Here is a 22,488-nt window from a genome sequence, read left to right as displayed (position 1 = left end):
AATGACTTCTCCCTTAAAGTTATATATAATTCATGTATTTACTCTGGACTGTAAATACGGAGTACGCCAACACACACAATAAATATTACATGTCATTCATAAAAACCCCAGTCCGCGAATCCCACATACTTCCTGGTTCTCTACCAATTAGACGCTACTCACTCGTTCAGTGACCCGCACGGTGCCTTCAAAGACCTCCGTAATTTAGGTATATTATATCGGACTGGTTTACATGACTTTAGAAGTGATTAATATCATCATAAAGGTAGACATTTTTTTCCAATTCAGAAATACTTTGGCTTCTCATTGTAAATTCGTAACACGTGGGCTAATTAGGCCCTCTTGTAATCACTGCTTATAATCATTATCTAGGGACCCATCCATGCATGAAATTGAACAGGAAGTCATCCATGTTGGTTTGAAGCAGCCATTTTAGTCTAATTTGAAGAATTTGGGAAATTTGCCAAAAAGGGCCCCAAATTGTAATCAGCTATAATGAACTAAAAGGAGTTCTTCATGTCTACTGGCAGGTGTCATTTATTTGATGTTGTTGTTTTATTTTCCATGGCAATTATGACAACCAGATATGTCTTGTGTGTTATTTTACAAAAATAAAGATGAGGCCTCCAGGAAGTGATAATCTCCCAAACAACTGCAGGAGGAGGAGGAAGCGTCCTTCCTCCCCAGTGCTTCCCCCTCTCTCTTTCTCTCCTCCCCACAAGGTAGCACGTTCCTTCTGCACTTTCCCCTTCTTGCTCTCTCTCATGATGTCCACTGAGCCGTGCACAGCAACATCACAATCTGAACAATCATGATGCACGAAAGAGACCCTGAACTGTAATTCTTGTTTTTTCTTTCTTTTTTTTTAAATTGACTGACACAAAAACACATTCAAGAGGAGAGGAGCCCAGGTGGGATCCAGAGGAGAGTTTTGGGATGACCGATCCGGGGAATGAGTGGACATGAGGTTTTGAGCAGAAAAACGGCCAGCTGAATTTGCCACAATGACAGATGGGATGTTGCCTGGACCTGGACTTTCTCTTTTGGTTCTTCTTCACAGTGTAATAACTGTGACGGGACTGGTAAGTGCTCCTTGTCACGTTTGGGTGATACTGATCTACTCATTGAGGATATCATAAATTGAGGAACACAATTCATAATTAGCAAAAGTAACCCAAGCTCAGGCAAAAGTTATGGCTTTATTTTGTATCCTTTTTTTGTGGGCTTTCAAAATAAATGGTGCCAATTTGTGGGAAACATAAGAGGATTGAATGTGAATATTTGAAGATTTTATTGAAACTCCAGCCCCAAGCAATGATTAAATAATACACGCAGAAAGACATTTGATTGTATGAATCAAACATTGTCACACAGTGACAGGTTATTGTAAGAAATACCACTCCCAACCTGAGGCCAAATATGGAAAATGTCACAGAGCAGTGTGAACTTTTTTTTCAGGAAACATGGCGGGCTTTCAGCAGCGCTATAAAAAATAATAATAAAAAATAAAACTATGCAAGAGTTATTTTACATATGCAGTATTTACTGTATACGTCCAGACTGATTTCTAAAATCCTTTGCAATGCAAATGTTGGGGAACCTACAATTACAAACATATGTTCTGATATTAAAAAAAACATACAATTTTTCTTGTACAATAGTTTTTGAATTATATTGAAGTTACACATTCCCTCACATACAATAAAACTTGTATTTTTAAAAAAAGGGTTATTTTGGAGGCAAAACTATTCTGATAAAATCACAAAATGCACCCTTGGATTTTTCAGATTTTTCTCTGAGGCAAAAAGTTTGCACACCCTTGATCTACGCTTCCATAATTGTCAGCCTCTTAAAATAATGGCCTATGTCATATTTTGACAAAATGTATCGCTATAGATATATATATATTTTTTACTTCCCGTAGTCTCATAAATGACAACTTGTAAAATTGGCTACATCCTTTGCTTAACACATCAACTTTGGCTGTTATTTTAAGAGGGTGATGAGAAAGTTGATGTTTCCACAGTAATTCACACAACCTGCAAGCAGGCGTCTTCCAGGAATCACCACATGAAACTCACGACCGCTATTGCGTTTCTCAATATGTCTGTATTGACTTGGGCTGAGCGTTCCCGTTCTAAAAACAATTGATAACCGGTCAACATTTTGAGTGGAAGCCAAATTCGCCGACTGGCAGTTTATTTTAATGGGCCGCGTCATGAAATGTGTCTGTTGGGCTTCTTGATCGTTTCCTTTCTGCACGGCGGTGACGTCGAACCACGCTGGAGCCTTTGTTTGAATCTGCTCTTGAGCTATTTGGAGAAAAAATAAAGAGATTTAACGGCGACCTCTTGCTGGTGGCCGTGCTAACATCGCACCCCCTGAAGCAACAAAACCTGAAATCTTAAAGACCCCCCCCCCCCCCCCCCCCCAGAATTTTTACTGGATTTTTATACGTGAAGTGGTAACCCGGCACAGTTGTTCTTTTGGTTTGGGGCTCCTTGTGGTTTTTCCAGCTCTGTCGTGAGTGGCTGCACAAAGGCCGCACTTGTGTGGGGCGTCGGTCAGCTCTCCCGCCATCCGGCCCATCCGGCCTAGGCGGCGGGAAGCAAAGGGGTTGGCGGCGCATCATCACATACCGCGTCCTCTCTCAACTATTTCACAACACCTTGGGGCAACTCATCAAAATCCTCCGCAAGGGTTGACAGATTGCCTCGGTTGGTCAAAAAATGGTGACTTTTTTTTTTTTTTTGGACAACATTTAATAATCAAATCTACAGTATGTGTAGTATTTCTGTTTGTACTATTTCACCCCCAGTTGGCCAAGGACTGCTTTTTAAGTTCGATTTTAGAATGCGATTAGTTTTTGTTTGTTTGTTTACACAAATTACAACAAATCAAATCCAAATAGTGATAACCCTAGCTTGAATGGTGCTCTCTGCGAGTCCCTACTGCCCCCCCAGCCCCCCTGCACACACATGGCTCCCACCAAAAATTCTCCAAATTCCCCTTACAAACGGCAACCATTTACATGTTATGATCTCAAGGAGGAAACCATTTCAGAAATGGCGCAGCCGCACATATCGAGCATACCAGAGACCGTCTTAGGTAAAATCTCACTTGTTCACAAGCTACTGCGAGTCATGTCCATTCTCCCGACTGGCAGGTGGACTCCGATGATGTCATCACGCGTGACGAGCAGATCTTTGTGCTGATCGGAGCTCGGGCCAAGTGTGAAAATAGCATCCAGTCACAAATGGCCCTCATGCAAGGTCTGTTTGTATGTTGTCATTCTTCTTTTTGGAATTTCTAAATGCGTCAATTGTTTTTTGTGATTTATAAATACATCGGAAAGACAAGAAGAGCGAAGATCCCGAGCGCTGTTATTGCAGCCGTGATTTATGGGAGCTCTGATAAGATACGAGTGACCGCCTGTCATATCCTGCAGGGAAAGCGTTTGGCTTTCACACTGTGATGCAAATGTAGATGAGTCGATAGATGGCTTCAGCCGTTTCAATTGGAGAAAGAATCGAGAAGCTGCAGCAGAACAAATCGAATGTGGAAAAATAAGAAACGACCGGTCAAACAAAATGATGCAAATATTACATGGAGATATGCATTACAATGTAACATGTTTGCACGTTTTCATTGTTTTGGGGGGGGGGGGGGGCAGAAGGCGACTGCGCCCCCGAGTGGGACGGCATCATCTGCTGGCCAAGGAGCAGCGCCGGTCACCTGGTGTCAGTAGGCTGTCCCGAGTATATCTACGACTTCAACCACGGAGGTACAAATCGCAGAGCGCCTTCTTATGCCATTGCACGATCGCGTGCGCGAGGGAGCTTTAGCATTGCGTTGATGTCCCCGACTGTTTCCAGGTCGGGCCTACCGCCACTGCGATGCGTCTGGTAACTGGGAGCAGGTGTCCGTCATCAACCGGACCTGGGCAAACTACAGCGAGTGCACCACCTACTTGTCAGCCAATTACAGGACTCAAGAAGAGGTACTATTGATTTAATATTTGAATTACTTGATAAGAATGCTACTAGTGCATGACCCGTGTCGACGAGTTGGGACGATTTTAGTGGTCTAACGGGGTTTAGATCCTTGGCAGATTTGGCAAGCAGGACTTTTTGCGGTCGCCTTAGTTGCTTTCAATCACACTGTGACCCATTGTCAGGTAGATGGTGTTCCACAGGATTCAATTATGGGGCCTCTGTTGTTTGTCCGGCGAAGCAAAAAATATGTTTTCTCCTTAACTTCCGCTTTTGCCCTGTCTGGTGGAAATCGAACTTCAGAGCATCAACGAAAAGAATACAGAAGGCCACTGGCTTAAGTTAAGCAACTCACTAAGAACAACAGTACTACCAAACAGTAATCCATGCCTTGGTTAATGTATAACCGTAATTATTTTGGAGTCAGCCAGTCCTCCCTGACGCATCTCCAGTTGGTCCAAAATGCAGCTGCTCACCACCTAGAACACCCTCGTGGATGTACTCGTGCGCTACGTTGTCTTATTTGTTTCTTTGTCCTGCAGAAGGTGTTTGAAAGACTGCACCTTATGTACACCGTTGGCTACTCCGTCTCTCTGGCATCTCTGCTGGTGGCCGTCTTCATCCTCTGCTACTTCAAGTAAGATACAGCGGGGAAAAAAAATATTCATACTTTTTAAATTGAGATTTGTTGGTTTCCATTGAGACAGCCACAAGAGAATTCACATTTATATTCCGATGTATAAACAAAAATTTTGTCCAACTCTTCAGACGGCTCCACTGCACCCGCAACTACATCCACGTGCACCTCTTCACTTCCTTCGTCTGCCGAGCCGTCAGCATCTTTGTGAAGGACGCGGTGCTCTACTCAGTGTCCGGTGAGGGCGCAGAAGCTGAAGCCGAGCTCGTGGGACAGAAGCAACACATGGTAAAATCATGCATGGTCGCTGTATGGAGGGATTTCTGTGTCATTTGAGTTTGAATGTCTGGATTTGGATTTTTGAATTGTTTTTTTTTTTTTTTGGGGGGGGGGGGGGAATTCAGCGTCTGTTGCGATCTAAGATCTAAGAACATGTATCGTTAAAAAAACCGAAAAAAACGCATCAAGTCAGATGTCAATATTGTCATAAACCGAGGACCCCAATGGGGAAAGATGATTTCACATCCAATGTTTTGAGTCATGAGTATTGTTGGGGAACCCCCGAGCCTCCAGCTGCTTAAAAATCTGACATCTCCATGCCAGTAGGTGGCGCTACACAATATCGGTTTTGTTTGAGCGGCTGGGGGAATCCTCACCCTCTCTTTATGTTGGCATGCGTGTTTAGGCTGGCTGCAAAGTAGCCGTCACCTTTTTTCTATACTTCCTGGCGACCAATCATTACTGGATCTTGGTGGAGGGCCTTTACCTACACAGCCTCATCTTCATGGCCTTCTTCTCTGATAAGAACTACCTTTGGGCCCTCACCATCATCGGCTGGGGTAAGCTTACTTGCGCACGGGACGGCAGGAGAAGCGGGTCCCATGCAGGACGGCGATTGATGGCCACCGTTCTCATTTTAGGTGTTCCGGCTTTGTTTGTGTCCATTTGGGTCAGCGTGCGGGCGTCTCTGGCAGACACGCAGTGAGTCGCCGCCATCCTAATGGGGGGAATTGGAGTCGAATCCGAGATCACGCGTTTTGTTTTTTGTTTTTTTTCTAGGTGTTGGGACATCAGTGCTGGAAACCTGAAGTGGATTTATCAAGTTCCCATTCTGGCAGCCATTGTTGTAAGGAAAATGCACTCCGTGGTCACTTGATGAAGTACATCCGTACAATCCAATACTGCAACCCCGATACGAAACATTGTTACGTAAACACGTTTTCTCCTCACGCAGGTCAATTTCCTGCTCTTTGTCAACATCATTCGCGTGTTGGCGTCCAAATTATGGGAGACCAAAACTGGAAAACTGGATCCTCGGCAACAATACCGGTGAGAGAATCTCTCTTCCCGGGATTGAGGTCTTGACCTTTAACCCCTCCCACTCGCCGCTCCCCCAACATGTGGACCTTACCCCGAAGGAAGCTTCTCAAGTCCACACTGGTGCTCATGCCTTTGTTTGGGGTCCACTACATGGTCTTCATGGCTCTCCCTTACACCGAAGTATCCGGGCTGCTGTGGCAGGTGCAGATGCACTACGAGATGTTCTTCAACTCATCGCAGGTCGGACAAAATCCATGGGTCACGTCTCGTGATAATGATGCGGGCGATTTGTGAATTGATTGCCCGCTGTGTTCCAGGGCTTTTTTGTGGCCTTCATCTACTGCTTCTGCAATGGCGAGGTAATGTTGTGACGGCGATGTCTGATGAACAGAGGTCGGGCAGCAGAGTCAGAGATGGCTTAAAAGATTATGGAATGAGTTATCCAAGTCACAAAAATCTGGTGTTTCGCCTGTGTTGTGTAGACTTTTAAGAGCCATCGTATTTGTTGTGACTGAGCAAGATTGGATGACTTGCAGGTGCAGGCAGAGGTGAAGAAGGCGTGGCTAAGGAGAAGCCTCGCACTGGACCTCAAACAAAAAGCCAGGATAACCAGCAGTAACGGTGGAGGCAGCTGTTACTACGGCGGCATGATGTCCCACGCCACCACCACCCACAGCGTCTGCACGTCCGCCGCCAATCACCGAGCGGTCGGCTACAGCGGGGGCGCAGGGGGGGGCCCGGGGCTCAGGCTGCCCCGCCAGGCCGCCCTCCATCCGCAAAGCAATCTGCCCAGATATACGGGCGGTGAATGCGAGAGCTCGGTGATCGCGGCAAGGAGGCCGGCGGGAGGGCCGGGGGCCGGGGGGGTCTTTGCAAGGCACGCGAGAGGTACCAAGAAACCCGATGAGCCTAAAAGTTCTCTGGCGGAGACCCTTGGAGAACGGGATCCAGATACGTCCTTGTCTGTGAAAGAACTGGAGACTGTCTTGTAAATATCTAGGGAATGTGTTCATATTGTTTGGTGTACATATATATGAAGGGAGCCCATGCCCCCGTACCCCACTTTGAGATTCACTGAAGTCGACAATATTGACCCTAAATTACACTCGCGTGATCCAGTTTGAATGTCATGTAAACGTGAACATAACTTGTGTCAATGCGTTCATTCCTCCCTAACAGTCGGCTGTGGTCAGACACGTCTAGACGGTTTGGGCGCTGCAGTGCAGCCTTGTCATTGTTCTTTGTTTATTCGTCAGTCCCGAAAGGCCCACGCAGATGCCTTTGGCTCCCTCACAAAGAAGCACCCTCACCTTCTTCTGAGCCAGCCACGTTTCCACTTCATCGTCTCGCAACACTGTCCTGAATTTCACACAGGTCACTTAGAACCTGACTCACACCGAAAACGGTACCCAAACTTGCACCAGCATTCACATGTATCTGTGTGTTTTATTTTTATCACCACAACATTAAGTGCATCTACATTAAGTGCATACTGTATAGGCACAATCTTGCACTCCATCCATTTATCCTGTTATGGTCATGCAGAGTTGAAGTCCGGTGTTTGTGAAATTCCTGTTCATTTGTGTCTGCGTGGGTATATTATACTGCCCCCCTGGTGACTAAGTTGCACACACCAGAAGTAGCTGCAATGAATTAATCATGATACATGAACTTGAACAATTATTTCCATTCTATTTAATTATGGGCGGCCCGGTAGTCCAGTGGTTAGCACGTCGACTTCACAGTGCAGAGGTACCGGGTTCAATTCCAGCTCCGGCCTCCCTGTGTGGAGTTTGCATGTTCTCCCCGGGCCTGCGTGGGTTTTCTCCGGGTACTCCGGTTTCCTCCCACGTTCCAAAAACATGCATGGCAGGCTGATTGAACGCTCTAAATTGTCCCTAGGTGTGAATGTGAGCGTGGATGGTTGTTCGTCTCTGTGTGCCCTGCGATTGGCTGGCAACCGATTCAGGGTGTCCCCCGCCTACTGCCCGCAGACAGCTGGGATAGGCTCCAGCACCCCCCGCAACCCTAGTGAGGATCAAGCGGTTTGGAAAATGGATGGATGGATATTTAATTATGTTGATTACCATACATGTATATTTAGTATATTTAGTGCTATGCTCCTTATTAAAAAACACACTACGAATTGTTTGTTTGGTTTCCTAGGGAGCCTGGAATAGATTAATGGTAGCTCCATTCATTTCAATGGTGAAAGATTATTTGAGTGACCATGTTTTGAGTTATAAGCATTGTTGTGGAGCCATTTAAACTTGTATCTCAAAGCACCATGCTATAGTATAAATACATATATGCATTTTATAGCGTGGCAGGCAGAGGTCATGGGTTTGATTCGGGGATCTGGCCTTCTTGTGTGGAGTTTGCATGTTTTGAATGTGCCTGCGTGGATTTTCTCTGGGTTTCCTCCCACAATTCAAAAACATTCACGGTCGTTTAATTGATCACTCCAACTTGTCCTAAAGTGTGATTTTTTAAATTTTTTATCTAGGTGTGCTCTGCTATTGGCTGACATAGACAAAATATACAGTGGTGCTTTGAGATAAGTAATGAATGTATAATGTATTCAAAATTGAAATAAAAAAATGTAAATAAACTAAAATTTAAATTTAAATTCCACATTTAATCAATCTCAAATTGGTTAAAAGATGCAAATACTGTAAATATATTAGGGTGTCGCGTCATGATGACGTCGAGGATAGGGGCGGAGACACCGTGAACGAAAAGGACAGCACAGATGTCCAACAGCAGTCTGTTGGCGAGATTAGAAATCAAAACAGAGGAACGACACACGATTCCTTTGTGCCGCTTGCATCTCGCGGCTCCTCCTAGCTTTTCCTCCGTCCTCTCTCGCCGCGGGCGTGAATGAGGCGGACCCGCGTCGGGAAGGGAGGGGTCCTTTGATCGCCGGGCTGCCGGCCAGATGGAGCCCTGCTGCGTGGCCACCATGGGTGAAGTGTCGAAGAAAGCATCCACTCGGAATGTGGCGGTGGAGAGGAAGAACCTCATCACCGTGTGCAGGTCAGTGTTACTTTACCAGACATGCCGTAGCCTAAGTGTCTCGAACCGTGCCTGTATGTACGCCCCACTTTTCTGCTCTTGGTACTCAGCTGTGTCCTGACCTCAGATGACATCATCTTATTAGAAGTCAGTACAGTGACAGCTCTGTGCTGACGTACTCATATACAGAAAAGACGGCAACAAAAAGGGGCTCGGCATGAGTTTAGCAGTGTCATCTTCCATTTTACCCTCAGCCGGATGATGGTGTGGTTGCCATGACGACAACCTTCCCCCGGGCAAGGACCGGCTGGCACCCTGGGGAATCACCATATAAGAGGCCTGGGTGCATTTATTCACACCTTCTAGTCCATTTGGCGATCCCATAAGTGGGGTTCAAAAGTAGGGTCGAAAATCTCATCACTTATGTTGGGTCTTTTGCGTGACCTTTGAGTCTCCTTTTTGGAAATGCAATATGAGTAGCAGCAATGATTTGTTCCGTTACAGCAGGGGTCACCAACAAGGTGCACGCAGGCAGTTTTGAATAGTTTGATTACCTTAATTAGCTCCGGAAAGGGGCTAATATGGCTCACATTCCTACCACCCCTCAACTAGAGGGCCAATAGTGAATAACGGAGTCATGAGAAGGCGTTGGAATTGTGTTTATTTTGATTCAAAGAGCCACCGGGTGATCGTCCGCTGTTTACGTTGTCTACTGAATGACACATTGATGCTTCTGGAACAATGGAGAGTTTGATCACTCTCCTCGTGGTGGGATGAATGCAAAACATGCAAATGGGTGTTTCTTTGGAGCTCCGGCTGGAGCTCGCAGTTAGCCATTCCTGATAACGATCACTATGAAAACAGCACATTGCATTATCAATATAGTTACTCATCTAATTGATCTGTCCAGTAATATGTGACTGGTCTTCTTCTGGATGCCTGCCGGAAACATTTTCCTTGAAGAGTGACCCCAGTTCAGCTTGGGTGGGGCAGTTTGAGTCCTCGGTAAATGGATGTAAAGCTGTAACTTCAATGGATTGATTAGATAAACGTTTTTTTTTTTTTTTTTAATGCTTCATGTTTCTCCAGCTACTATGTATGTATGTAGGATTTAACAACATATTGTTTTGTTTTTGTCTTTATTCTCTCCCGGCGCCTCCCCACAGGTTTTCAGTCAAGACCCTCTTAGAGAAATACACGGCCGAGCCCATCGATGACTCATCGGAGGAGTTCATCAACTTTGCGGCCGTCCTGGAGCACATTCTCAGCCATTGTTTTAAAGGTAACCCACATTGATTTCTCTTTGTGTTGAGGATTGAATTGCCTTTGGATTTGATCACTTCGACCACACGTATTTGCTACAAGGCGCTTTCAATAATGTGCCCTTTCCATGCTAACGTGCTAAAATGATTCCATTTACCTGCGCTACCTTCAACATTTGACGTCTATTACTTAGCCCCGTTTTGAACCGTTCCAAAAAATGATTTCAGGCTCCGGTCGCTGGTTCGATGGCCAGAGGAGTTTCTGGGATTTCATTCGACTGGCTTGCGCCAAACTGCCAAACAGCTGCATTAGCAGCATCGAGAGCATGGAGAACATCAGCCCCTCACGAGCAAAAGTAAGGCCGAGGATGATGTTGCCTTTTAAAAGAAGGCTTTACTTCAGACATTCGGACATACTGGATTCACCTTGGCTGTCTTTGGTTGATCCCTTAAGGGCCGCGCCTGGATAAGAGTGGCCCTGATGGAGAAGAGGCTGTCGGAATATATAGCTACTGCCCTGAGGGACTCTCGAACGACAAGGTGAGAGGCTGAACTTCTTTTTTTTTTTTTTAATGCATCGGAAATGGCAACTCAAGCCGGTGCGTATTTTGTGTATTTGCAGACGCTTCTATGCAGAGGGAGCCATCATGCTAAGAGAAGAAGCCTCCGTCCTAACCGGGATGCTCATAGGCCTGGGAGCCATAGACTTTAGGTGACCTCCATTCCAGGCACTTTGAGCCGCAAACCCTGATCTGATCTATGGCTTGTCTCCTTTCACAGTTTCTGTCTGAAAGGGGAAGCCTTGGATGGGAAATGCTCCGCAGTTGTGGACTACACGCCGTATTTGAAATTCACACAAAGGTACAGTAAAGAGGCATTTCAATTTTTTTTCTTCCAGAAAATAGTTTTAATTGTGTTCTATGATCAGATACAGACAGATTGGCAACTATAATTTTTTGCAGCGGTCCACTTTTGTCGCATTTGTGGCACGGCACGCGGCGGGCCTAATAGTTTGTGATGTGCAGCGTGAAAGCTAGACGCCGAAAGACACGCCTCTTTCTGTCCCAGCTACGACTACGTGAGCGACGACGACGAGCGGCAGAGCGTCGACAGCAGCACGAGTGACGACAGCATCCCCGAGCATCCTTACGTGCCTCTGGTCACAGACGAGGAGAGCTGGAGCACAAAGTGTCGCAAGATGGAGCAGAGGTTCAAGATCGTTCACGCGCAGAAGGTCGGTCGTCGTGTTCCGGTTCAAGCACAAACTCGGCGCACCCTTCATGTTTAGAGTTGTGGTGGGGTCAAAGTTGAGTCGGCGTGCCTTGTCAGGGTTACTTGGAGGAGCTGGTGCGGCTGCGCGAGTCCCAGCTGAAGAACACCGAGGCGGAGAACGAGAGGCTGAAAGTCCGCCTGGATGAGCTGCGCGGTCGGAGTCAACGGGAGAAGAAAGAGCTGGAGACCGTCGTCCTCGAGCTTCAGGAGCAACTGTGGGTGGAAACCGTAAAACCGTCGCCGTCATTCCACGCCAATCGTCACAATGTCAAGCGGAACAATTTTGTTCAATTCGATACAGAACAAGTTTGATTCCGTGCGACAGCAGCCACTTGGCCAAGAACCTGACCATCCCGCTAGTGAACCGATGGCCTCTGCTCGAGCCGTACGACAGCCGGGACCACGTCAAGCTCTTCCGCAGGTTTGACCGACAATTAGAATTCTTTTGAAGGAATATTTTGCTCTGCGCATGGGCCTGCAAGGGTCAGGTGGGAGAGTGGTCATCTGCCAGCTATTCGCCGTTGTTGTGCTCTGGCTATGTCTCATTCAAAAATATTGATTGGTACCACCTTGTGACATCTAAGGGCCAAGGAACAATATTGAAGTGAAGGGAGGAGCTTTATTTAGCAATTGTCGGCCCGATCTCTGTTCAGTACCTCGTTGGTTTTGTTTGTTGATCTTCAGAAGGAGTTTCCCCAGCACAGAGCTGCTGTCAGTGGAGATTAGCTTGGATTCAGACCCTCTAAGGCCGGAGGGGAAGCAGAACGGAGGAGCCTGGCGCACAGGTGAATAATCTCACTGTTGTCCGTTAGAAGAAAAAAAAGAAACAGCAACAAATACGACTGAAAATGTTTCTTGCATCCAGAAAAGGACTACACCCCTTCCCTCATGGGACTTTGCGGCTCCTTGGGCTCCCTTCCAAGCTGCAAGTCTCTATCAAGCCTCAAGTCCAGTGAGTGCCTGGTCCACATCAGCACAGAGAACAGTCCCGCCCTCTCTCCCAGCTAGTGGGCCGCCAAAACCAACGCTCACGTCCGAAAGACAATTCGGCGTGAAACACAAAGTCAAAATAACGCCTCTTGAACTCTCACCGCTTTCCATCCCTCTTTTGACCTATGCTATTTTTATGAACGAGTAGCAAGACTTTCCAAGAAAAAAAAAAAAATAGCTGGAGTACTGCCCTTCTTCACTCATATTGTACGTACACATCAACTGACAACTGTCAACCAGGCGTTGTTGTCGTCTGCATACATATTTGAAAATAACTGCTAAAAACGTGCAAAGACTGAGAGCTACTGTATGTCGTCCGCAATTCTGAAGATAAAGCAGGGGGGGAGGGGGCATGGCTCAAACGCTGCCGCGTAAAGGACCCGGCGCAACTGAGACCTGGAATTAGGTAGCTAGCGTGGCCGCGTAATCATTCCAAATATTGCAAGTCCTCTGTGGTCTGTCGCGTTCATAATACATTTCATTTCACTTTACAAGAAATTTAGTGTTTCTTGTAAAGAAAACAAACAAGCAAACAAGAAAAATAATGTTGCCGAGTCGAAGTTTAGACTTAGGATATGACATATTAGCATCAGGTTAGCGAGGTTTGCAGGGGCATTGCAATGCACCATACAAATGGAAAGTGCATCATGACTATGCAGAATGAATGTTTCCATTGTATTGTCCCATAAAAGCAAGCGTGAGCAGGAAACAAACGACCCTCCAAACTGTGTTCGTGTGTCGCTCATCGTTTCACCAATGAATTGCTCTTTCAAGACGATTCTTTTTTTTTTTTTCATGACGTAGCCACTTAGTATTCGGTAGGATCTTGTAATATTTTCAGTGAGAGCTACGCGGTGCATTTTTGTGTTATTTAAATGCAATAAACTTGCTTTTTTTTTTTTGAACAACCAAATGGAAGTATGCGGTGAATTTGCAGGCTAGATGCTAATTGACATGTTCAGTTAACTCCCCGCCCGTAAAAGAGTTATTTGGTGTTGTCTTTGGCCAGCGACGTTTCTGTTGGCTGCAAAATAATGAGCTGATGGACACAAGCATTCCACCCACTGAGATAAGGCGTATCGGTGTTGGTGGGCCAGCTAGACAATTGTGTTGTCAAGCCCACTTGCGTTTGCATAGGTGCAAATTTACAGTCAAGTTTAAGGGGGAGGCTACTTGGAGTTGCTTCAAGGGGGGCATAGTGTGTTATCTGTGCCTCCTTTCGCAACCCCCGCCATTGGCACTCCCTTTTTGCACAGAGTCGGGACATTTATCTGCTACAATGCACGCTGCCGCTCTCACACAAGCTTACGCAGGCACACACCACCCCAAACCAGTCCACCCGGATGGTGTTCATGCATGCAGTTCGCAGGCCTTAAAATCCTTGTTACGATCCGGGGCCATTTGTTGGGGTTGGATATTTTGGCCACTATAGTGCCTGTTTGCATTACGGATCATGGGTGAGCTGGAATCAGCCATTTTGGGGCAAGAGTAGAAGTAGCCCGATTTGGTGTGCGTGGTGTGAAAGTCCTTCTCATCACAGGCCACATCATAGTGATGCCTCCCATCGGAGGGCTGAGAAGATCATGTAAATGTCTCAACATACAGTATTTGTTCAGTTTATGCTCTGGTTTGGTGAGAGTCAGATTTTGTGTGGGGGGCCAGGGGGTGTATTATCTGTAAAGGTGGGAGATTTTCGACCAAAATGAGATGCCTGTTGATAAAAAATAACAATGTATATGTTACAATATAGAGTACAAGGGCTTCTTGTGTTCTATATTGAATCACGTCCGTTCATAAAAACAGAAGGGCACGGTGACTTTTCGAACATCGTGTACTACTAAGAGGTCACTCATTAATGACACGTATTTAAAGTGTTGAAAGTGATCCTTTAACGTGTTGAACGATGATGTTGCGTTTATATTACGTTCCGCTTCTTCAACAAGTGATATGAAACAAAGGGGGCGTCAACAAACTAACTTCATCGTGCGTCCTTCAAGAGATTTGTAGCAAACCATCCAATTGGAAGGCAGCTTCTAGTTGCCTTGACCAATCAGAAGTAAAGACCACTAAGTCCCGCCTTCCCCATAATTAAACCCACACCAGCGTGGCGGAGGTGTTTGGAGTCTGCGGGCTGAGCAAGCAGACAGAACCCCGGGAGCCAGCTCGCAACTTTCTAGGCCGCCGCAACCCGCTGCGGCCCGCACGAAAACAACTGAAAATTCTTTTGAATTTGACTAGAAAAGCCCGTAGTCGGTGCTTTGTTGACGTGCTCTTTTTGCCCCCTCCCTCGTGTAAGGTGTCCGCTTCCTTGTTCGCCAGCGAGCTCCAAACATCTCCACATCCTCACAAAGAAACTTTGCTTGCTAGGCAGCTAACTCGCCAGAAGACGACAAGAAAAGTGGCCCGAAGCTCATGACGAGCCGCAAATAACCGCTCGGCGTCGGAGGTAACTCTTTCGCCGTCCGTGGGAATGCCGACTCGCTGACTCGGGTTCGAATTTGCTTGATTTAAGTAAGCGAACAATCGAGGGACAAGCGGCGGTAGTGCTTCCCAGCGAGCAACCCCCCACTCCATCACCTTCCTCCACATCCGTCGCCGGTCCACCAAAGGCTGCTGCAGGCATGTCAGGCCGGAGTGGAGCGACTCTGGGCCCGCAGCCCCTCAAGGCGACCGTCCCCTATCAGCTGGCCAGCAAGCACCGAGCCAAAGGCAGGGATGGAAAGTCAGGTAGGAGCCTCCCCACCTGTCACTCGCCATTGGAGGCACCAAGACACGCTCGCATACAAAAGGACTCGTACTCTAAAGTAGAGAGACCGGCACTTGGGTTTAAAAAAAAAAGGCACTCATAAATGGTTAAGTACTCACACTAGTAGAAATACAGATACTTGGATAAAAACTGACTAGTAAATCTAGAAGCACCCATTCAGGTGCTCACACTTTGTATCAAAGTAGAAGGCGTGTGTTCAAAAATGACTGGTAAAAGTACTGATTCAAGTAGCGACATGTAGTACATAAGTCAAAATCAAGAGGGGGGAAAAAAGACTCATAAAAAGTATAGAAGTACGGATTCAGACACGTAGAACCACTAATTCAAGTGTCATTTACTCCAAAAGTATCATACGAACATCAGCTGAACCAAAGTCTCCAGATCTGATCTTGCTATTGTGTCGCATAGCGATCATATGTTTAAGAGTTAACGTGCCGTCGCTCCGAAAAATCGGAAATCAAAGTCGTCACCGAAGTCAACATTTGAGCGCTGGACTTCTCCTTGAAGTGGCGTACCAAACGATGTTCATTGACGCCGGCTTGTATCCCGACGACAGCCGGAAAGGCCAAACCGCAGCAGCTGAGCCTCGGCATGAGGCGGACCGTGTCTCTGGACGCCATCATCGGCCCGTACCTGCAAGGCCACTGGCCCAAAGAACCGGAGGGCAGCTTGTGCCGGAAGGACAAATCCACTCAGGTCAGATGATTGGGACGCCTTCTCGATGGCGCTTTGAATTCAAGCGAGAAATGTCACTTTTGCCACCCAGAGTCAATGGAATGGACTTTGGAGTTTTACAGACGGAATTGCGGTGGTTCTCAAACATAAAAATGATATATTTTTATCTTTTTTTTTCTTGTTCCCAGACTCCCAACTGGTCGGACAAAACGTCGAGCCGGAGGGACGACGGCGTCAACGGCGGCGGCATCAACCACAAACGCTCGGCATCCTGGGGCAGCACGGAGCATCTGCAGGAAGTGAGCGTTGCACTTGGCAACATTTCTCGTTTGTTCAAAGCACCCGAGAGCACTGGGCCGGAATGGAAAATGACTCGAGATTGCAATAGCACAAAGCGCGCAACCGAAACTCGCTCCACACTCATTTGTTTTAGCTCACTCGGAAGAAGCGGTGCGCTGTCCGACTGACTGGACGTAACCTCTCTCCGTTGCAGATCAGCAAACTAAAACAACAGCTGCAGCAGCACAGCAAACCTGGCGTCTCGGGGGGCCACGAGCGAGACCGCCAGCGCAGCTCCGCTCTCGGGAGCTGTAACCTGGGAACCGCTCAGGTGCTTCTGCGCTCTGCCGGCAACGTGCACCTCGCATGCTTGGTTTCGCCCCCCCCCCCCCCCTCCCTTCCCCCGCAAGCCCAGAGAGCCGATGAGAGCGAGGCAAGACCTGCGCCAAGGCCCACGCTGTACATTTTTTAAATCGGATCTTATTTGCTAATATGGCGCTTTTCGAGTGTAGAATTTTATCGAGGCACCCGAATCTTAAAGTTCATCAGCTTTACAACTGATGAGTGATTTGAGAGACGATCCCTGGGCTCACCAGTAACCTTGAGAGTTTTCGAGATGTGAGCTGTCGCTCAGCCACTTTTTGTAAAAAAAAAAAAAAAATGGAGATCAAAACTTGGAAAAAGGAGGGGAAAATATGGCAAGTTGCATATTGTGCTGAGATGTTCACGCCGTCTTCACTCGGGCAGGAAATGAAAGAAGTCAAACGCTGAGGCAACAGGAAGGACACAACATCACACCGCTTCTGCATTTCAGCACAGCTGTGGCATGTTTTTTTTTTTTTTGGGGTCATTTCCAGGCTCGTTTCAGCAACGCAAAACGTTTGTGCCGCGGGCCGCTTTTGTGGTCGTGCCGGTTTTCAAACTTTAGTTGCCACTTCATGAAATTCCTGCGATATCTCGGTGCACGTTGCAGCCGTGCTGTGGAATTCGCTTCCCGACCGTTGCACCCCCCCCCCCCCCACACACCCTCTTTTGCATGAAAGGCGCACATCAGAGAGCTTCGTAAGGACAGGCCGTCCCCCCCCTCCCCCGGACAACCTTAAATGCCGTCTGTTTAGAACGATTCCGTGCAAACGGGACCCGTTTGTGTCTTCAGACTCAGCCCGTTCCCATCCCGCTGGCTCCCCTGTCCACGCTGGTGCCTCGGCTGCGCTGCAGCGTCGAGGGCCTCAACCAAGAGCTGGAAGGCATGTTCGTCTGTCAGCCGGGGCATCGGCAGCATCAGGTGATGCAAAAATGCTTGGCCGAGCATATGTGAACTTGGCGCCGCTAAGTTTGAGCGATTTGCAATCGTGATCATAAAAACCAAATCAAAAGCATGATGATCAGGTATCGATTCCGCACGGTGTCTTTTCAGCTTCTGGAGGTCCCGGACGGCCACCGCGCTCCTGTGCCGCCGCAGAGCTGCAGCAGCGGATCTCAAAGCGACCAGGCTTCCGCCACGCCCCCCTCGCCGTCTTCGGCCTCGTCCTCGCCGGGCTCCTCGCCCGCCGACGCCCCTCCGGACATGCGGAAAGGTGGCCGTAGCTCCCGACTCACTTGCTGGTGTCACGACGCGGGCGTTTCTGAACCGTCACCCTGACTCCAGGCTCGGATCTCCCGTCCCCGCCGTCGTCCCTGAGCGAGGCCGACCCCTCTCCGGCTCTGCTCAACTCGTCCTCGCCCGGACCCAACAAGAGCTGCTGCTTCCAGAGAGAACCTCCCGAGGGCTGCGAAAAAGTCCGAGTCTGGGAGGAGACCGGGTGCGTCCTCGTGCTTCATACTTGCCGCATGTGTGTGATAGGCCTCGGACATTTTACAAGTACGGCGGAAGGTTGTCGTTTGTCCTCCCTCCATGCGCTGCAATGTCAAGTATATTCATTGATTGCAGGCATCGTAAAAGCTTCAACTGTTAATACTTGAATTGTAGCATTCTCAACTCCTGGATAAGGATAAAAATAAGTTCAATTTCCAGTGTTAAAATGACAGCTGTAAAACGTCCTTTCTTTCAGCACTTCAAACCGGCCAAGGCCAGTGCCCGTCTCCTTCTGCCCGGACCCCAACAAGGTAAACTTTACCCCCCACGGGGGCTCCGCCTTCTGCCCCGTCAGCCTCCTTGAGCCGCTGTTGCCCTCCATGGACGTGCTCTTCTGCAGCCTGTCCGTCGCCAGCCAGGGTGGCACTCGCAACCCCCTCGATTCTTCCGCCGTCACCTCCGGCCACGGCTACGCGCGCGCCGACCCCGTCTGATCAAAGCTCACACTTTTCTCCGGTAGTGGTTGCTCTTGCTTTATTTTAGGAAAGCTTCCTTTTCCGTCTGGGTGTGAAATGTTTATTTAAAAAAAAAAAAATCATACTTTGGAAAGTAATCGATCCAAAGAGGACTTACTTTGTGTTTGTGTGTGTGAGTGTGAGAGCCAGATCCAAAGATTCACTTTTGGCCAAACATGAGTGCGAGAGGTGGGATGGTCTCTTTGAAGACATGTTGCTGCTTGACTCACACACACACTCCCTTTTTTCAAAGTCCACAAAAGGTTATTTATCGGGGTCTCGCCATCCTGTTTGTTTACCCTCACAACCGCTGGCGTACAAAGCGTGACAAATCATTTGGGATTCTTCTCATTCACACTTTGATGATGATGATTGCTGGCTGAAAAGAAACTTGCAAAGTATGGCGTACACGTTCCTGCTTTAAACAGTTTGCGTAGTGAGGAGTGAGGGGAGGACACGTGTTCACATGTTGCTCCGTTACAAAAAGGAAACGTTTCCGAATGGTGTGTTTCTAGATGTAGTTGACCACCTAACCAGTTTTAGCGGTACACCCATTGTCATTTTCCCTCTTTTCAAGGTGCCGTAGTTGTATTTCCTGGTAGACACATTTGCACAATCCAAATTGCTCCTTTTGCAAATTTCTTTTTTTTTTTACATTCACTTTTGTACTTTTGTAGTTTCCATACCTTTTTTTTCCCATTCCTCACATAACCTGCAAAATAAGCTAAAAAATACGAACTGAAAAAAGGCCTGTTACTTTTAGTTTTGTCTGTATAATCAAGACAGGTGTTATGAAAAATATTGTATAAGATTGATTTTTTTTTTATGCACTTCCAGGAAAGGGTTTTATTCAGAGATGATACGCTTGCTTCCATATGTTAGTCTGGTTTTGTATATGTGCGTGCGGAATGAGCACAAGTCGGAACGTTTTAAGTTTTAGTATCCATTGAATTGTGTATCAACTGCAATGTGGGGGAGGGGCTGTCATCTCAGGTACTGTGTTCTGCCCACATGAATTAGAGCATTGTTGATGCGTGCAGCCTTGTTGTGACGTATTAAAAGCGTTCGACACTGGTTTTTGATGTCATTATTTTCCCCACGTTTCAATAGATTTTATGGTCCGAGGACAGCAAGGTTGGCCGCGTTAGGCGTAGGCCTGTTTTTCTACACCTGGAAGTCAGGCCTTCGATGAGGTGGAGGCAGTTATGAGCAGATTGAAAATAACACTCAAAACATTCAGGCTCGGCCAAAGAAATAAAAATGTAAAATGCGGAAAAAGCCTACCAGAACGGCTGAAATGAAGATGTGCTTTTACTCATAACGTCGTGGAAATGCTGAGGCTTGCTATTGCTGTGACTGAATGCCTTAAAATGGCCACACTTGAGGCCTTCGGCGGTTAATACGTCACTGACAACAAACGATCCTGGGATAAACATGCAAATATGTTCCCTTGTGGCTACGAGGAACATGGGGATGACGCCAAAGCACTGGATTCTCGGCAAGTACTTTGATTTTTGAAGGAACAGGAAGTGGGACTGTTATCTGGACTTGAAGTGTTCAGATTGTTGTCTTAACCTTCACACAACTGCTTTTCAGATTTCAGCCCAAATTTTGGACAAAAATGTCAATCACGTTTGTGTATCAATCAAAAATTGTGTATTAATTCCAAAACGAGGTGAAGATGTTCGAGGCGTCCGCACCGTCCATATATGGTCAGTGGAGGGCACCCATGACGCATTATGACTTAATTATCTTTTCTTTTTTTTTTTTTGTAATGAGCTCCCAAACGAGCCACTCACCGCTTAAATATTTTTAAGCGGCGGTCACGTGCGTCACATCGCCAGCTGTTGCCTTCTGCGCGTGCTGATTGGCTGAGCTGCAAGGAGGTGCGGCGTGTACTTCAAGGGTCCTTCCGGCCTGTCGGAAAACTGGAAACTTATTCTCCCGCAGTGAAACCTGCCGTCGTGACCGGACAGCCTTGCCGTTTATTGATCCCCGGAGCCGGTCAGTGTCACCATGTCGATGCTCGGGACCGTCGCGAAGCAGCTCAGGACCCATCCAGCTGTGAGTGTGTACCTCGTCACGTTGAATTGATCAGATTTGATTTTTGAAATGACCTGGTGACATTGAAAGGTGCCTCATTGGCGTGGCTAAAGGACGAGTCCAAAGCAGCACCGTCCTCTTAGAAAGCCACTCTCAATGGTGCTGATGTTTATGAAAACCTATTCATCTCCAATCGGGTTTTACATTAATCTAGACATTTGAACAATAATTGCAGGAGATTAATCACATCATATATAAACGTGTATTTCGTATAGCCCCTTGACCAGTGGGAAAATAAGTGTAGGCCTATGATAAATGTCTATATTTCAATCAGCATACCGCTAGTCTCTATGATTAGCTCTGTTATCGCAGTGACGATTTTATAAATAATAAATTGAGAAAATAAAGACATACAATACATGATAGCCCCACGGCCATTTATGTTGCAGCCAGCTGCACGTATGTACCATACTGCCCCTGTACTTTATGCTCTGTGTTTTCCCAAGATAAACATGACTTACGCAAGGACATTTTTCCCCCCTCAAAAATAAGAATTTTTTTTGTTTCGATCTGCTCTAACGTTTCCACGAAACAAAGATTGTCTTGAGCTCTGTGCTTCATTATTTGGAATTTCTAACGTGTATTCTGTGCATTAATTTATGGCTTAAATAATGAACATCCTTCATGTACAAAATATCGATAGATCAATAGATCTATTTTTAACTGTATTGAGAAAAATTCGGGCTGCCTGCTGATGGATAAAATAAAACTTGCTGTCCCAAACATGGCATTGAACTGAAATGACCCTTTTCTTCATCAGCTCATCCCACTGTTCATCTTCATCGGTGGTGGGGCAACAATGAGCATGCTGTACCTTGGCAGACTGGCGTTGAAGAATCCTGATGTCTCGTAAGTCCCTGTGATTACTTCCCCGACCTCGTGTTCAAAACATATTGCTCAGTTTAAAGGGGGAAAAAAAGCTATTTTCCATTTGTTAGTTGGGATCGTAAGAACAACCCAGAGCCTTGGAACAAAATGGAGGCCAATCAGCAGTACAAGGTATGAACCTTTACAAATGAAGACATCACAGCCAAATCATGTTTTTTTTCTGAATTGTGTTTGAGTGAAATAAGAAAAATTTAAAATACCCCCCCCAAAAAGTAAAGTTTTTTCTTTCTTTCTTTCTTTCTTACAAAGCACTTTATTGAATGTGATTCATTTTCTTTCTTCTTTTGTGAAGCTTGATGTGAACAACAGCCTTTTACTGCAAAGCCAATGTTCTCTCTTATCATGCCTCAAAGTTCATATCGCCTACTTCATATCTGTTGTGTGTGTGTGTGTGTGTGTGTGTGTGTGTGTGTATATGTGTCTTTCCAGCTTTTCACCATAAACACGGACTACTCCAAGATGAAGAAGGACAGGCCTGATTTCTAAACCCATCTGTGATACTGTCGTCCCCCGTGGAGCATTTGCACAACGCTGACTGAAAACTTGTGCTGCTGTCATCGAATCAATGCATATGTTAAATGTGATAGGGGGGGATCATTTATCAGTGACTGTATAAATAAAACAGGCAAGCACCTGTTTGACTGAACAATTCACTTTGAATTTTCCTGTGTTGTAATTTATTAAAGAAGTATTGAGATCACTCCTCTCGTTTCATTGAAGACTGAAGAATTAAGAGAATATGACAATAGTAGTCAACTGACACTTAGGTACATTACACATATCATTCTTGTCATAGGGGCGCATTTAATAACAAATGTATTCAACCGCAACACAGAGCAGCGCGTTCGCCTTCTGTACCTGCAATTCCGATTCTGGCCACGCGACGCCAGTGTTGCATTTAGCGAATTCATAGCCCGTTACACTGAAAGTGTGTTCAGAAAACATAACTTCACTCTCGTATTTTGTCACCAAACAAAA

The 22,488-nt window shown here is 46.6% G+C and overlaps 4 protein-coding genes and 1 long non-coding RNA gene across 9 annotated transcripts; 4 read left to right on the top strand and 1 right to left on the bottom strand.

Annotated features, from left to right (window-relative positions):
• Window positions 1-42: 42 nt before the first annotated feature.
• pth3r (parathyroid hormone 3 receptor) lies at window positions 43-8,518 on the top strand. Its single transcript, XM_086138941.1, has 14 exons — window positions 43-722; window positions 897-1,082; window positions 3,167-3,272; window positions 3,674-3,784; window positions 3,876-4,000; window positions 4,535-4,629; window positions 4,761-4,917; window positions 5,315-5,468; window positions 5,550-5,610; window positions 5,689-5,755; window positions 5,864-5,958; window positions 6,048-6,189; window positions 6,267-6,308; window positions 6,486-8,518. Exons 2-14 carry the CDS (start codon window positions 1,005-1,007, stop codon window positions 6,939-6,941), a joined length of 1,689 nt encoding a protein of 562 aa, XP_085995067.1. The 5' UTR covers window positions 43-722; window positions 897-1,004; the 3' UTR covers window positions 6,942-8,518.
• Window positions 8,519-8,676: 158 nt separating this feature from the next.
• On the top strand, window positions 8,677-13,401 carry rundc3ab (RUN domain containing 3Ab). 2 transcript variants are annotated; one of them, XM_086139039.1, is made up of 11 exons: window positions 8,677-8,985; window positions 10,131-10,246; window positions 10,455-10,582; window positions 10,681-10,766; window positions 10,849-10,938; window positions 11,007-11,087; window positions 11,295-11,460; window positions 11,556-11,713; window positions 11,800-11,919; window positions 12,186-12,283; window positions 12,364-13,401. In XM_086139039.1, exons 1-11 carry the CDS (start codon window positions 8,888-8,890, stop codon window positions 12,504-12,506), a joined length of 1,284 nt encoding a protein of 427 aa, XP_085995165.1. In that variant the 5' UTR covers window positions 8,677-8,887; the 3' UTR covers window positions 12,507-13,401. The 2 variants fall into 2 exon arrangements, with proteins under 2 accessions (XP_085995165.1, XP_085995164.1); XM_086139038.1 differs by having other exon boundaries at window positions 12,183-12,283.
• On the bottom strand, window positions 11,267-16,477 carry LOC147189452 (uncharacterized). Of its 2 annotated transcripts, none has more exons than XR_015104134.1 (3): window positions 16,369-16,477; window positions 11,502-11,711; window positions 11,267-11,402 (listed from the first exon to the last, which is right to left on the bottom strand). It is a non-coding gene; the product is annotated as an uncharacterized LOC147189452 (long non-coding RNA). The 2 variants fall into 2 exon arrangements; XR_015104133.1 differs by lacking the exon at window positions 16,369-16,477 and adding an exon at window positions 12,155-12,272.
• On the top strand, window positions 14,607-19,593 carry LOC147189451 (protein FAM117A-like). 3 transcript variants are annotated; one of them, XM_086139041.1, is made up of 9 exons: window positions 14,607-14,934; window positions 15,001-15,215; window positions 15,812-15,951; window positions 16,119-16,229; window positions 16,424-16,540; window positions 17,366-17,494; window positions 17,627-17,786; window positions 17,858-18,011; window positions 18,261-19,593. In XM_086139041.1, exons 2-9 carry the CDS (start codon window positions 15,110-15,112, stop codon window positions 18,496-18,498), a joined length of 1,155 nt encoding a protein of 384 aa, XP_085995167.1. In that variant the 5' UTR covers window positions 14,607-14,934; window positions 15,001-15,109; the 3' UTR covers window positions 18,499-19,593. The 3 variants fall into 3 exon arrangements, with proteins under 3 accessions (XP_085995167.1, XP_085995166.1, XP_085995168.1); XM_086139040.1 differs by having other exon boundaries at window positions 14,607-15,215; XM_086139042.1 differs by lacking the exon at window positions 17,366-17,494 and having other exon boundaries at window positions 14,607-15,215.
• An 828-nt stretch (window positions 19,594-20,421) lies between these two features.
• Window positions 20,422-22,210, top strand: coxfa4b (cytochrome c oxidase associated subunit FA4 b). Its single transcript, XM_086138751.1, has 4 exons — window positions 20,422-20,583; window positions 21,383-21,471; window positions 21,561-21,621; window positions 21,940-22,210. The coding sequence occupies exons 1-4, from the start codon at window positions 20,536-20,538 to the stop codon at window positions 21,994-21,996; spliced, it is 255 nt and encodes an 84-aa protein (XP_085994877.1). The 5' UTR covers window positions 20,422-20,535; the 3' UTR covers window positions 21,997-22,210.
• The last annotated feature ends 278 nt before the right edge of the window (window positions 22,211-22,488 follow it).

The sequence above is a fragment of the Hippocampus guttulatus genome, chromosome 19 (assembly GCF_054856545.1).
Source record: "Hippocampus guttulatus isolate MCC_2025c chromosome 19, RoL_Hgut_1.0, whole genome shotgun sequence".
In the NCBI taxonomy this organism is placed as follows: domain Eukaryota; kingdom Metazoa; phylum Chordata; class Actinopteri; order Syngnathiformes; family Syngnathidae; genus Hippocampus; species Hippocampus guttulatus.
This window is presented reverse-complemented; position numbering and strand designations above follow the sequence as displayed.

Excerpts from the sequence above, each read along its gene's own strand:
- LOC147189451 (XM_086139041.1), top strand. The coding sequence starts at position 15,110 with ATGTCAGGCCGGAGTGGAGCGACTCTGGGCCCGCAGCCCCTCAAGGCG. Across the intron at positions 15,216-15,811 it reads AGGCAGGGATGGAAAGTCAG|CCGGAAAGGCCAAACCGCAG; the intron begins GTAGGAGCCTCC and ends TCCCGACGACAG. Across the intron at positions 17,787-17,857 it reads CCCTCCGGACATGCGGAAAG|GCTCGGATCTCCCGTCCCCG; the intron begins GTGGCCGTAGCT and ends CCCTGACTCCAG.
- rundc3ab (XM_086139038.1), top strand. The coding sequence starts at position 8,888 with ATGGAGCCCTGCTGCGTGGCCACCATGGGTGAAGTGTCGAAGAAAGCA. Across the intron at positions 11,714-11,799 it reads CTCGAGCTTCAGGAGCAACT|AACAAGTTTGATTCCGTGCG; the intron begins GTGGGTGGAAAC and ends AATTCGATACAG. Across the intron at positions 12,284-12,363 it reads CGGAGGAGCCTGGCGCACAG|AAAAGGACTACACCCCTTCC; the intron begins GTGAATAATCTC and ends TCTTGCATCCAG.
- coxfa4b (XM_086138751.1), top strand. The coding sequence starts at position 20,536 with ATGTCGATGCTCGGGACCGTCGCGAAGCAGCTCAGGACCCATCCAGCT. Across the intron at positions 21,472-21,560 it reads TTGAAGAATCCTGATGTCTC|TTGGGATCGTAAGAACAACC; the intron begins GTAAGTCCCTGT and ends TCCATTTGTTAG. Across the intron at positions 21,622-21,939 it reads AGGCCAATCAGCAGTACAAG|CTTTTCACCATAAACACGGA; the intron begins GTATGAACCTTT and ends GTGTCTTTCCAG.
- pth3r (XM_086138941.1), top strand. The coding sequence starts at position 1,005 with ATGACAGATGGGATGTTGCCTGGACCTGGACTTTCTCTTTTGGTTCTT. Across the intron at positions 1,083-3,166 it reads TAATAACTGTGACGGGACTG|GTGGACTCCGATGATGTCAT; the intron begins GTAAGTGCTCCT and ends CCCGACTGGCAG. Across the intron at positions 4,918-5,314 it reads TGGGACAGAAGCAACACATG|GCTGGCTGCAAAGTAGCCGT; the intron begins GTAAAATCATGC and ends ATGCGTGTTTAG.